Source organism: Bufo bufo, chromosome 1, assembly GCF_905171765.1.
Source record: "Bufo bufo chromosome 1, aBufBuf1.1, whole genome shotgun sequence".
NCBI lineage: Eukaryota > Metazoa > Chordata > Amphibia > Anura > Bufonidae > Bufo > Bufo bufo.
Genome location: NC_053389.1, coordinates 298,043,759 through 298,057,079, shown reverse-complemented (window position 1 = coordinate 298,057,079; position 13,321 = coordinate 298,043,759). Strand labels below are relative to the sequence as shown.

Here is a 13,321-nt window from a genome sequence, read left to right as displayed (position 1 = left end):
AGACCCGAACGCGGACTTCTTCATTGAAGTTTGGGTTTAGGTTAGGTGTTATATTCATTTTATTATTTTCCCTTATAACATGGTTATAAGGGAAAATAATAGCATTCTTAATACAGAATGCTTACTAAAATGTGATTGAGGGGTTATAAAAATAAATAATGAACTCCCCTTATCCAATTGATTGCGCAGCTGGCATCATCTTCTTGCTTCTTCTTTCAGGACCTGCAAAAGGACCTTTGAGTAGTGAGCATGGTGACGTCAGCACAGGTCCTGAAGAATTAAGATTGAGCACGGTGATGTCAGCGCAGGTCCTGCTGAATGAAGATAGAAGATTTCTATCTTTATTCAGCAGGACCTGCGCTGACGTCACTGCGCTCACCACGTGTTGAGTGCGATTACGTCATCAAAGGTCCTTTTGCAGGTTCTGAAAGAAGAAGCAAGAAGACATGCCAGCTGCACGATCAATTGGATAAGGGGAGTTAATTTTTTATTTTTTAACCCCTCAATCCACATTTTCTGTATTAAGAAGGCTATTATTTTCCCTTATAACCATGTTATAAGAGAAAATAATACAGGGAATACACTTTAATGGGGTCCGGGGTTGCTTTCATCCCTATCATCTCCTAGCAACCATGCGTGAAAATCGCACTTGCTTGCGGATGCCTGCGATTTTCACGCAGATCCATTCATTCCTATGTGAAAAACACATAATATAGAACATGCTGCAATTTTCATGCAACGCACAAGTGATGCGTGAAAATCACAGTTCATCTGCACAGCCCCATTGAAGTGAATGGGTCCAGATTCAGTGCGGGTGCAATGCGTTCACCTCACAAATTGTACGCACGGAATTCTCGCCCCATGTGAAATCAGTCAGGAAATTCCTACTGCTGTTTTTGCAAGCTTGATTTAATTATATCCTGGAAAATCTGGACACTCCAGTCATAATTAGGAGACTTTCCAGGTATGCTTTTAAACTACTGACATAAGACTCAGACCTCAGTTCAAACCCCGTATTTCTTGAGATCAAGAAAATGGACATATATTAGCATCCTGAAAATGTCAGAAAATCAACTGTATGGTTATATGTGCAGAACTGGGCAAAATATTAAAACATGAGAGACCTCCTAAGTTATTATCACACTACTTACCACAATTCCCAAGGCCTTTAAAATGTTTAACTTGCACATAGGACAGGTGCAGTGTTCGCTGAGCCACGGATCCACGCACACCTTGTGGAATACATGCCTAGGAAATAAAAGGAATACATTTTGATATTTGCTTCTTAAAACCCTGAAAGAGAAATCTACTATCTCAGCATGCCTGTCTGACGGTCTTACAGAAGATATTATGACACCACCACCAGCTCCACCACCATGAAGCAGCCATGAAGACCCCACTCTACATCATCTGACGACAGGTTAATAGGAATTTTGGAAGCAGGAGACTAGGCTATCTTCATGCATAAACTAATCCCCCACCCGTCTTTGGGTCCAGACCGGCTACTATAGTAGATTACAAAATATGTCAATACATTAAGAGTAATGAACACAAATGTATTTTTGGTCTACACCCGATTCGCATTTTTTGCAGATTGGATGCAGACCCATTCACTTCAACGGGGCCCGCAAAAGATGTAGAAAGCACACCGGTGTGCTGTCTGCATTAGTATGTCTGTTGTGTGGCCCTGGAAAAAAAATAGAACGTCCTATTCTTGTCCCTTTACCAAACAAGGATAGGCCAGTTCTATAGAGGGTAGGATATTTCGGCAAAATGCAGAATACACACAGCCGGAATTCGTGTTTTGTGGATCCGCAATTTGCGGACTGCAAAAATGGCAACGGCCATGTACATTACCCCTAATCATCTCAAAAGAGCTGAATGACAGTCATTTTTATATTTTTGCCCATAGAATGCAGAATTATAGTATGTGGTATTGATGAGTTTAAGCTTCCTTTGCAGTCATTACTTTCCTTCATCCACTTCTCATGACAGGGGACAACAATGAGAGACAGAAATATGAAGAAAATTGTAAAATCTGTGATTTATCCAGAGGTCTCAATGGCATTGAAGTATGAATTGTTATTTTTTTATATTTTCTAAACTTTTATCTTGGTAATGTTAACTGTTATCATTACCGTTGGCTGCTGTGTGGACAATACCTCAGCTTCCCACAGATCAGCTGATCACACGACATACCACTTTTAGAACCTCCAGCTATCAGTTGTAACCTTTGGCAGAAAGTGTTGCAAATCTCCATCTCAAGTGCCAGCGCAGGAGAAAGAGAGAGGCACTCTTTGTAGGCACTTCCTGTTCTAGCATATAGAGTAGACTAAGGTTCTAAAAAGAAGACCCGACCTATTTATTAACTCCAATTCCTGAACAGGATATTTTATATGTGTTTTCTTAGGGTCTATTCACACGGCCGTATGTATTTTGAGGTCTGCAAAACACAGATCACATGAAATATGGATGAGGTATGTGTGATGTCCAAGTATCATCTGTATTTTTTGCGAACCCATTGTAACAATGTCTATTCTTGTCCACAAAATCAACCAGAATAAGACATGTTCTATCTTTTTTGTGGAGCTGTGGAACGGACATACAGATGTGGACAGCACAATGTGTGCGGTCTGCATTTTTTGCTGCTCCACTCAAATGAACGAGTCCATATCCGATCTACAAAAAAAAGCGGAATGGATGCAGAGCAAAAATACGGTCATGCGAATGGAGCCTAAACCAGACAACCCCTTTAGCATTAAAGAGGACCTTTCACTCCTCCTGACATGCCTGTTTTAATAGCTTCATGCATTCCCCATGTAATAACAATTCTGGAGCATCTATTCTTATGGCTCTATGGTGTGCCATTCCTTTATTATTTCTACTAGAAGTTATGAATGTATTTCTAGCAGTCTGCAGTAAGGGTGCAGAGGGGAGGTAACCAGTTGGGGGTGTGTCCCTGCACAGACTCACTCTATCCAATCAGTGCTGCCATTTTCAGACTGTGCAGGTACACCCCCCCAACTTGTTACCTCCCCTCTATACCCTTACTGCAGACTGCTAGCAATTGATTCATAACTTCTAGTACAAATAATAAAGGAATGGCAAAACATAGAGACATAAGAATACATGCCATATAATTGTTATTACATGGTGAATGCATGACGCTATTAAAACAGGCATGTGAGGAGTGGTGAAAGGTCCCCTTTAATGCCCAATACACCAACATACTTAGTATCTGGAGAAGCGCTGATGTGGCAGACCTCTACTTTGTTAAAAGCCAACTTTTAATGCTAACAAGTAAAAACTGTGTCATATGCCTGCGGCCATAGAGAAGCGGGGGAACTGGACGCTACGCTAAAGACTAATAGAAACTTCTATGAAACAAAACTGACATTTTGCCATTTACTGGATGCACAGATCCATCTCCCTTTTCTTTCACCAAGTTCCTAATCGGGAGATCTATAAATGGCTTTCAGACATAATGACTTTGAGATAATATCGACTCAGATTGCGACCAGGCTCTGCTTCCCATTGACAGCCCAGCGCTCAGTCTCTCTTAATAGTCTCTGATAAAGACCCTTCTATGTCAGTGCATATAATCTTAGAAAACCATTTTCTTTGTGAGAGACACGATTAACTCAGCTTGTTGTCCACTCTGTTATGGATTTGGTCGTTCCTTTTTATCATGCTTGCTAACGAAGCTGGTCTTGGGTTGTGGGAACATGGGACCAACACGGATGCCTTCAGCTGCCAAGAGCACATGCAACAAGGTCAGCCAGTTTCATGGGTACAAATCTGCTGACAAATGCCCTTTATACTGTGTCAAAGGCACTGCATCATCCAGAATCCTACACTACCCTGAAAAAACTGCCTGTGGTTCATGTATATTGCACCACATGTATTTTCTCTTCCAATAGGTAAGTGATTCCTAACCTGGGCTCCTTCGTGCCTGGTGTTCCTTAAAACCTGGTCAGGGGAAGGCAAACCGATTTCAGTCCACTCAACGTCCTTGGCAAGGAGGCAAATAATACAATTGATAATCGTCAAAAACAGAGCTTCCCGTGAACCATAGAAAGCTTTACTGACCCAAAACCAAACTCCAAATGGGAAGAACTCCTACAATAACTTTTATCGTTACATCTATGGCCACTTTTAGTTGAAAATAAGCAGTGGAAAAGACTCTTTTCTCCATCTTCTAAGCACAACAGAGATTTAGATGAAAATTTTCCCCAGAAGAATAAATGTAATTGAAACACTAGGGCACAAAAAAACCATCGTCACTGCACCATAGCGTATATAATATAAACCGGATGTCATACTTTATGAGAAATACATGAGACAAGTGATCAAAAGAAGTGACTATGCACGGCGACCGCATGCAGAACCTTTCTATACAGCAATCATTCTCCCTTTCCCTTGCTTCAGAGCTGCGATGAATCAAGCATCCTGCTTCACTGAATAAATCTAATCCTTGCATCCCTTTGTGTCAATTAAACTGACCCTCTATCTAAAAGAGCTGCTCGGCTGAAGCCTGCGGTCTATATTTTACCCCTATTACCTCAAAGACATCATGACAGATTGTGAAATGATACGTAGAGCCAGGACACAGAAAGCTCCCTCCAAATCCAGCAGCTACTTGGCTTCAAAATACATTTTTCCAACAAAACCTCATCAGCCCCTCAAGTCTGTAATTCCTGACTAGTCAACGGTCCCTGCAGAGCGACAACGGCAAATATACAATGATCACTATCATCATCTTTTCTACAAAGAAAGCAAGAAATTAAGGACGGAGGGAGGACGCTGGTAATTACTGGGTACCAGGCTCTGAGGCCTGAGGAAATGATAGAAGGTCCCAGACACTGCATTTATCATTGACATCCATATCAGCAGAGCCGGTGTCTCAGAGCTTTAGCATCCACGGATAAGTTAATACAAGCAGACATAAAATCATTACTGGAGAGAGTATGAGCCCTACTGCCGCATGAAGGGATGGTCGTGTTCTGCATCCACATTAATATTTTTTATCTGGCTGCAATATCTACGTGCTTGTAAAAGGATTGTATGGAATGCAGTGGGCACTCAGAGTCCAGCCATACACTTAAAGGGGTGGTCTTAAGAGGAAACCAGATAACCCTGGGGGATCCACTACTAGTGATCCAGCTCTCCCCGCTGGGCTCTGTTTACCTGGCTGTAGAGGTGACATACCACCAACATGTGACCACTGCAACCAATTACCGGCCTCGTCAGCGCACCAAAGAAGCCGCTGATTGACTACAGTGAACGTGGCTTTCCAACGTGAAATCACTGCTGCAGCCAGGTAAACAGAGCCCGACAGAAACAGAGCGACACCAAGTTCTGATAAGTTCTTTATTGCAGGCTGATCCCCAGGGCTATCCAGTTTCCTCCTGAAAATGAATAACACCTTTAAGACCACTATCACTATCAGCTAAGCATGTATGTGTTATCAGTCAGCAAAAGTGGAAGAAGCTGCTGCCAGATTTCCCCTGGAGGTTGCCTAACGCCCCAAGAGCATCCAACATGCCCCTATACACACTGTGGGGAGATTTATCAAGAATTAAGAGTTCCCATGTGCCAGTCTGGATACACTGTGCGCTGGACTGAGATAGGCAGATGCCTCCTAATAAATTAAGTGCATCTTTGGCCCTTCATGTGCCAGATACTGAAATCTGCACCAGCTATGGGCTGGCATAGACTTGAGCTATAACCGACACCAAAGTTATAGTAAGTTTGTTGGGTCACGGGAGCTCTGCCCCTCTCACTTTGCCCTCCCCGACGAAAAGCTAAAAAAGTTGTAAATTATGGCACAAATATGCAATGCGTGCGCCTTCATTTTTTTACCCCTCATATCCAATCCGTTACATCCAGCATTAGACATTCGGCCAACATATGTCTAAAGTGTATGGCCAAAATTATATCATACATCTAGTACTAGTTTAAGGCTACTTTCACACTAGCGGCAGCCTTCTCCAGCAGGCTGTTCCGGCGGGTGAACAGCCTGCCGGATCCATGCTGCCGCTAGTGCACGCGTGTTGCCAGAGTTCCGCTCCGGCCCCATTGACTTGACCACAGTTCCAGCGTCAGCCCGGCAAACATGCCGAGAGGCGGCTGGAATAAAACTACGACATGTGCCAGCAGCACACGTGCACTAGCGGAAGCATGGATCCGGCAGGCTGTTCACCCATTGGAACAGCTGCCGGAGAAGGCTGCCGCTAGTGTGAAAGTAGCCTAAAGAAAACCTGTCACCATGAAATGCTCTTTCTGAGCTCAGTAGCCAAGTGGGAGGTATTGTCAGTGACTGACTGCCTTCAGTATAAAGGTGAATAAAATAATAGCCGTCAATTACTGACAGGACAGCCCACTTGGCTAATAAGCTCAGCTCAGAAACTGCAGAGAATTAAGCAATTTAATTGAAAGCTTTGGCAAAACTTTTCCTATGAAAGAAACTATACATCAATCTGCTCAGCTCCTCCTGCTCTATAACATGAGGTCTGCAGAATGCATTTTCATGGTGATGTGTATTTTACATACAAGGTATACCGTATTTTTAACCCTCAAAGTGGAGGATATATGTTGGTGCGTCTTATGGGGCAAATACTAGTACAGGAGGTCTGGTTGGGGGTCTTATTAACATTGGGGGTCTGATCTGAGGTCTCATTAACACTGGGAGTCTTACTGGGGCTCGGAGCTGAAGTCTGATTAACATTTGGAGTCTAAGCTGAGGTCTGATGAAAAATGCTTTTTTTCTTATTTTCCTCCTCTAAAACCTAGGTGTGTCTTATGGGCAGGTGTGTCTTATACAGCGAAAAATATGGGAATATCATGTGGTGACCTCCCTTCCATTCACAGAATGTCTATTGTGTTTACTGTGGTGTTTTTTTTTGTTTTTTTACTTCAGTGCAGTAATAATGCATATTTGGATTTTTACTACAGTGATTGTTAGTATTATTTTTTGGCGGTTATTTTGGTTTGGTTTGTACTGTATTTCCCTGAAGGATTCTGGTGTTAAAAGTGTTTGTCATCCCTGATGTTGATGACACACAAACTTGTGAGCGTTTCATAATGTTTTGCCAAGGTCTAAAATCGGACAATTTCTGTCTGATCTTCTATGAGAACCTGAACACAAGCGGGCAGCAGCTATGTGATAAAACAGGATATATATATTGGAGGGCACTCTGCTATCTGGTGTTGCACAGAATATTCAAATGCGTATTTATATAAAAAAAATATATAAAAAAACTAAAAAAAAAAAATTGATATATATATATATATATATATATATATCTCAATGAAAAACAGAGCAGCACTCCAGTATGGTGAAAAAAAAGAAAGCTGTTTATTCACCCAGTGGTGACGCGACGTTTCGGCTCCAACATGAAGCCTTTCTCAAGCCATTCAAACCTAACTGCATTCTGAATATAGAGGCGGTCCGCTCAATCAGAGTGGTAATGTATACAGTGTACCTGTTAACAGTATTATGAAATAATGAATCTATAAATGAACTATACAGAAGTGACACTATGATGTGAATATAGAAGAGACTCGATATCATTTTTTACATAGTGTCAATCTATCTAATAGTAGGACTACTAACTATATACTTGCAAATACAAAAATCAGATTGGACATTTGACCATTGCATGGTAGTTGCAAGATTATCAAAAGGAGGATTGCCATTTCTTTTACTTGAATATTGTGGATATTTGACATCTGATAATAACATCTTTATTTTATATATTCTTTTATTGACCAATTGTAGTGAGGGGTTTGTTTCATCAATATGCCAAGTGAGTGAGTATCTAGATTGAGTGCAGATTTGCACCCTCACAATATAAAAATCCAGCTGTTGTCAGACTGCAAACCAAGACGATTAGTATATAGGATATAATTAATGTATATGCACTTTTGTTACTATTATTATATCTGATTTTATTTGCATTTTTATTTTGTATGTATTTTTGATAATAAATATATTCATTTTTATATAAATACACATTTGAATATTCTGTGCAACACCAGATAGCAGAGTGCCCTCCAATATATTTATCCTGTTAGCACGGTGGGTGCGTCGTCAAGTGTGCATCTGGACCATCATTTTAGGCTGGTTGAGCCACTGTGACCTTAATAGATTCACGTGATAAAATTGACTTTAATGGAAACAAGGACCAGCTGATGGATATGGAGGCTGACCACAAGTAATACTGGCTTTCTACAGCGTAAGATATCTTCACCCCATCCCAATGGCTTTTTAGTGAAGTAATTATATTAACCCCTTCACTGCCAAAGTCGTATGTGATATGTCATGAATTTAAAAGGCTGCTGTGGCCAGAAAATAAAGCCTAAAGCTTACATCTAAGCATCATATTAAAGCCTAGTAGCTTTCAAATGATTCTAGGATCAGTGCAATATTCAGGGCATCGCAATCGCTTGAAGCCATGGAGCAATATGAAACGTTTTCCATCTTGTTTCATTGTGTGTAAGGGATTCATGGGGAGGTCGGTGGGTAGAAGTTGCAAGTAAAGGTCCCTTTACATAGGACGACAGAGCAGCAGATTATCGGGAAGGAATCTGCTGCTTGCTGGTGGAGGAGACTGCTGCATATGCAGTATGGGGAGGAGTGATCGCCAATGCTATCGCTCTTCCCCACACTAATGCACACAAGATTGGCATCCGTGTCCGTGATCCGTGGCCGTAGGTTAGTTTTTATACAGACGTATCCGAAGATCCGTCTGCATAAAAGCTTTTTCATACCTGAGTTTTCACTTCGTGAAAACTCAGAACCGACAGTATATTCTAACACAGAGGCGTTCCCATAGTGATGGGGACGCTTCAGGTTAGAATATACTAAAAGAACTGTGTACATGACTGCCCCCTGCTGCCTGGCAGGTGCTGCCAGGCAGCAGGGGGCAGCCCCCCCCCCTGTAGTTAACACATTGGTGGCCAGTGCGGCCGCGCGGCCGCCCCCCCCCTCCCCTGTAGTTAACTCATTGGTGGCCAGTGGGCCCCCCTCCCTCCCCTGTAGTTAACTCATTGGTGGCCAGTGGGCCCCCCCTCCCTCCCCTGTAGTTAACTCATTGGTGGCCAGTGGGCCCCCCTCCCTCACCTGTAGTTAACTCATTGGTGGCCAGTGGGCCCCCCTCCCTTCCCTTTAGTTAACTCATTGGTGGCCAGTGCGGCCGGCCCCCCCCTCTCTCCCCTGTAGTTAACTCATTGGTGGCCAGTGCGGCCGGCCCCCCCCTCCCCTGTAGTTAACTCATTGGTGGCCAGTGGGCCCCCCTCCCTCCCCTGTAGTTAACTCGTTGGTGGCCAGTGGGCCCCCCCTCCCTCCCCTGTAGTTAACTCGTTGGTGGCCAGTGGCCCCCCCCCTCCCTCCCCTGTAGTTAACTCGTTGGTGGCCAGTGGGCCCCCCCCTCCCTCCCCTGTAGTTAACTCGTTGGTGGCCAGTGGGCCCCCCCTCCCTCCCCTGTAGTTAACTCGTTGGTGGCCAGTGGGCCTTCTCCCCTCCCTCCCCCTCCTAATTAAAATCTCCCCCCTATCATTGGTGGCAGCGGAGTGTACCGATCGGAGTCCCAGTTTAATCGCTGGGGCTCCGATCGGTAACCATGGCAACCAGGACGCTACTGCAGTCCCGGTTGCCATGGTTACTTAGCAATTTGTAGAACCATTATACTTACCTGCGAGCTGCGATGTCTGCGTCCGGCCGGGAGCTCCTCCTACTGGTAAGTGACAGGTCATGTCACTTACCAGTAGGAGGAGCTCCCGGCCGGATGCAGACATCACAGACATCGCAGCTCGCAGGTAAGTATAATGGTTCTACAAATTGCTAAGTAACCATGGCAACCGGGACTGCAGTAGCGTCCTGGTTGCCAAGGTTACCGATCGGAGCCCCAGCGATTAAACTGGGACTCCGATCGGTACACTCCGCTGCCACCAATGATAGGGGGGAGATTTTAATTAGGAGGGGGAGGGAGGGGAGAAGGCCCACTGGCCACCAACGAGTTAACTACAGGTGAGGGAGGGGGGGGGCCCACTGGCCACCAACGAGTTAACTACAGGGGAGGGAGGGGGGCCCACTGGCCACCAATGAGTTAACTACAGGGGAGGGAGGGGGGCCCACTGGCCACCAATGAGTTAACTACAGGGGAGAGAGGGGGGCCGCACTGGCCACCAATGAGTTAACTACAGGGGAGGGAGGGGGGCCCACTGGCCACCAATGAGTTAACTACAGGGGAGAGAGGGGGGCCCACTGGCCACCAATGAGTTAACTACAGGGGAGGGAGGGGGGGGGGGCCGGCCGCACTGGCCACCAATGAGTTAACTACAGGGGAGGGAGGGGGGCCCACTGGCCACCAATGAGTTAACTACAGGGGAGGGAGGGGGGCCCAATGGCCACCAATGAGTTAACTACAGGGGAGGGAGGGGGGGGGGGGGGGGGGCTGGCCGCACTGGCCACCAATGAGTTAACTACAGGGGAGGGAGGGGGGGGGGGGGGCTGGCCGCACTGGCCACCAATGTGTTAACTACAGGGGGGGGGGGCTGCCCCCTGCTGCCTGGCAGCATCTGCCAGGCAGCAGGGGGCAGTCATGTACACAGTTCTTTTAGTACACTGCTCAAAAAAATAAAGGGAACACAAAAATAACCCATCCTAGATCTGAATTAATTAAATATTCTTCTAAAATACTTTGTTCTTTACATAGTTGAATGTGCTGACAACAAAATCACACAAAAATAAAAAAAATGGAAATCAAATTTTTCAACCCATGGAGGTCTGGATTGGAGTCCCACTCAAAATTAAAGTGGAAAAACACACTACAGGCTGATCCAACTTTGATGTAATGTCCTTAAGACAAGTCAAAATAAAGCTCAGTAGTGTGTGTGGCCTCCACGTGCCTGTATGACCTCCCTACAATGCCTGTGCATGCTCCTGATGAGGTGACGGACGGTCTCCTGAGGGATCTCCTCCCAGACCTAGACTGAAGCATCTGCCAACTCCTGGACAGTCTGTGGTGCAACGTGACGTTGGTGGATAGAGCGAGACATGATGTCCCAGATGTGCTCAATTGGATTCAGGTCTGGGGAACGGGCGGGCCAGTCCATAGCATCAATGCCTTCGTCTTGCAGGAACTGCTGACACACTCCAGCCACATGAGGTCTAGCATTGTCTTGCATTAGGAGGAACCAAGGGCCAACCGCACCAGCATATGGTCTCACAAGGGGTCTGAGGATCTCATCTCGGTACCTAATGGCAGTCAGGCTACCTCTGGCGAGCACATGGAGGGCTGTGCGGCCCTTTAAAGAAATGCCACCCCACACCATTACTGACCCAATGCCAAACCGGTCATGCTGGAGGATGTTGCAGGCAGCAGAACGTTCTCCACAGCGTCTCAAGACTCTGTCACGTCTGTCACATGTGCTCAGTGTGAACCTGCTTTCATCTGTGAAGAGCACAGGGCGCCAGTGGCGAATTTGCCAATCTTGGTGTTCTCTGGCAAATGCCAAACGTCCTGCACGGTGTTGGGCTGTAAGCACAACCCCCACCTGTGGACGTCGGGCCCTCATATCACCCTCATGGAGTCTGTTTCTGACCGTTTGAGCAGACACATGCACATTTGTGGCCTGCTGGAGGTCATTTTGCAGGGCTCTGGCAGTGCTCCTCCTGTTCCTCCTTGCACAAAGGCAGAGGTAGCGGTCCTGCTGCTGGCTTGTTGCCCTCCTACGGCCTCCTCCACGTCTCCTGATGTACTGGCCTGTCTCCTGGTAGCGCCTCCATGCTCTGGACACTACGCTGACAGGCACAGCAAACCTTCTTGCCACAGCTCGAATTGATGTGCCATCCTGGATAAGCTGCACTACCTGAGCCACTTATGTGGGTTGTAGACTCCGTCTCATGCTACCACTAGAGTGAAAGCACCGCCAGCATTCAAAAGTGATCAAAACATCAGCCAGGAAGCATAGGAACTGAGAAGTGGTCTGTGGTGACCACCTGCAGAACCACTCCTTTATTGGGGGTGTCTTGCTAATTGCCTATAATTTCCACCTGTTGTCTATCCCATTTGCACAACAGCATGTGAAATTGATTGTCACTCAGTGTTGCTCCCTAAGTAGACAGTTTGATTTCACAGAAGTGTGATTGACTTGGAGTTACATTGTGTTGTTTAAGTGTTCCCTTTATTTTTTTGAGCAGTGTATATTGTAACCTGAAGCGTCCCCATCACTATGGGAACGCCTCTGTGTTAGAATATACTGTCGGTTCTGAGTTTTCACGAAGTGAAAACTCAGGTATGAAAAAGCTTTTATGCAGACGGATCTTCGGATCCGTCTGTATAAAAACTAACCTACGGCCACGGATCACGGACACGGATGCCAATCTTGTGTGCATTCGTGTTCTTTCACGGACCCATTGACTTGAATGGGTCCGTGAACCGTTGTCAGTCAAAAAAATAGGACAGGTCATATTTTTTTGACAGACAGGATACACGGATCACGGTCTCGGCTGCAAAACGGTGCATTTTCCGATTTTTCCACGGACCCATTGAAAGTCAATGGGTCCGCGAAAAAAAACTGAAAACGGCACAACGGCCACGGATGCACACAACGGTCGTGTGCATGAGGCCTTACTCAGTAGTAACTCACCACTCCTTGAACACTTATGGATTTCATATCTATGCATACCGATTTTCTCATACTGTAGACTGATAAATTGTAAGCTCTTGTGATCTGGGACTTTGCTCCTATTGTTTGAATTGTTAATTTGTTACAGTGCAACATCTGGTGTTGTCTGTGCATGTACAGTGCTTTGGAATATGTTGGTGCTATATAAAGATTACTACTATTATTAGGTGCCTGATCTGCTCTGTAACAAGTACACAAAAAGTGATTCTCCCGTTTTGAAAGCGCGCTGTAGAGTTCATACAGCTCTCATCTATAGTTCTCAGTGGGCCTACTTTAGGAATGCAGCTTAAAAAATGTACTTCGATTCGACAGCGAAACACCTGCAATATGTGACTGAGCTAAAGAGATGTAGCAAGAAATTGGTCGCGTGTACTTACTTGCACGGCAGAACTCGTACAATGTCATTCTGCTTGTAGCTCTCGATACAGACAGCGCAATGATCGAAATCTGGGTCTGTTTCCTGCATGAGACAGAACAGGGTGACATATTTAACATGTGCAGGTCGTGCATTACAAAACACCATATACCACAAACCAGATTGCTATTTTTTTATTTGCCTACTGCCGCCATTCCCCAGCTGTCAGTGCTTAAAGCTGCGCTGAATTACATTGTCAGGACTGCTGTGCAT

The 13,321-nt window shown here is 45.3% G+C and overlaps 1 protein-coding gene across 3 annotated transcripts in view; it reads right to left on the bottom strand.

Moving 5' to 3' along the window:
* The window catches only part of RNF130 (ring finger protein 130), a 259,424-nt gene that overhangs the window by 71,576 nt on the left and 174,527 nt on the right, over positions 1-13,321 (bottom strand). For all 3 annotated transcript variants that reach the window (XM_040440821.1, XM_040440813.1, XM_040440828.1), the window contains exons 5-6: positions 13,071-13,153; positions 1,152-1,248 (exon numbers count right to left, since the gene is read on the bottom strand). In XM_040440821.1, the coding sequence (XP_040296755.1) occupies positions 1,152-1,248; positions 13,071-13,153 (180 nt within the window). The remainder of the gene's footprint in view (positions 1-1,151; positions 1,249-13,070; positions 13,154-13,321) is intronic.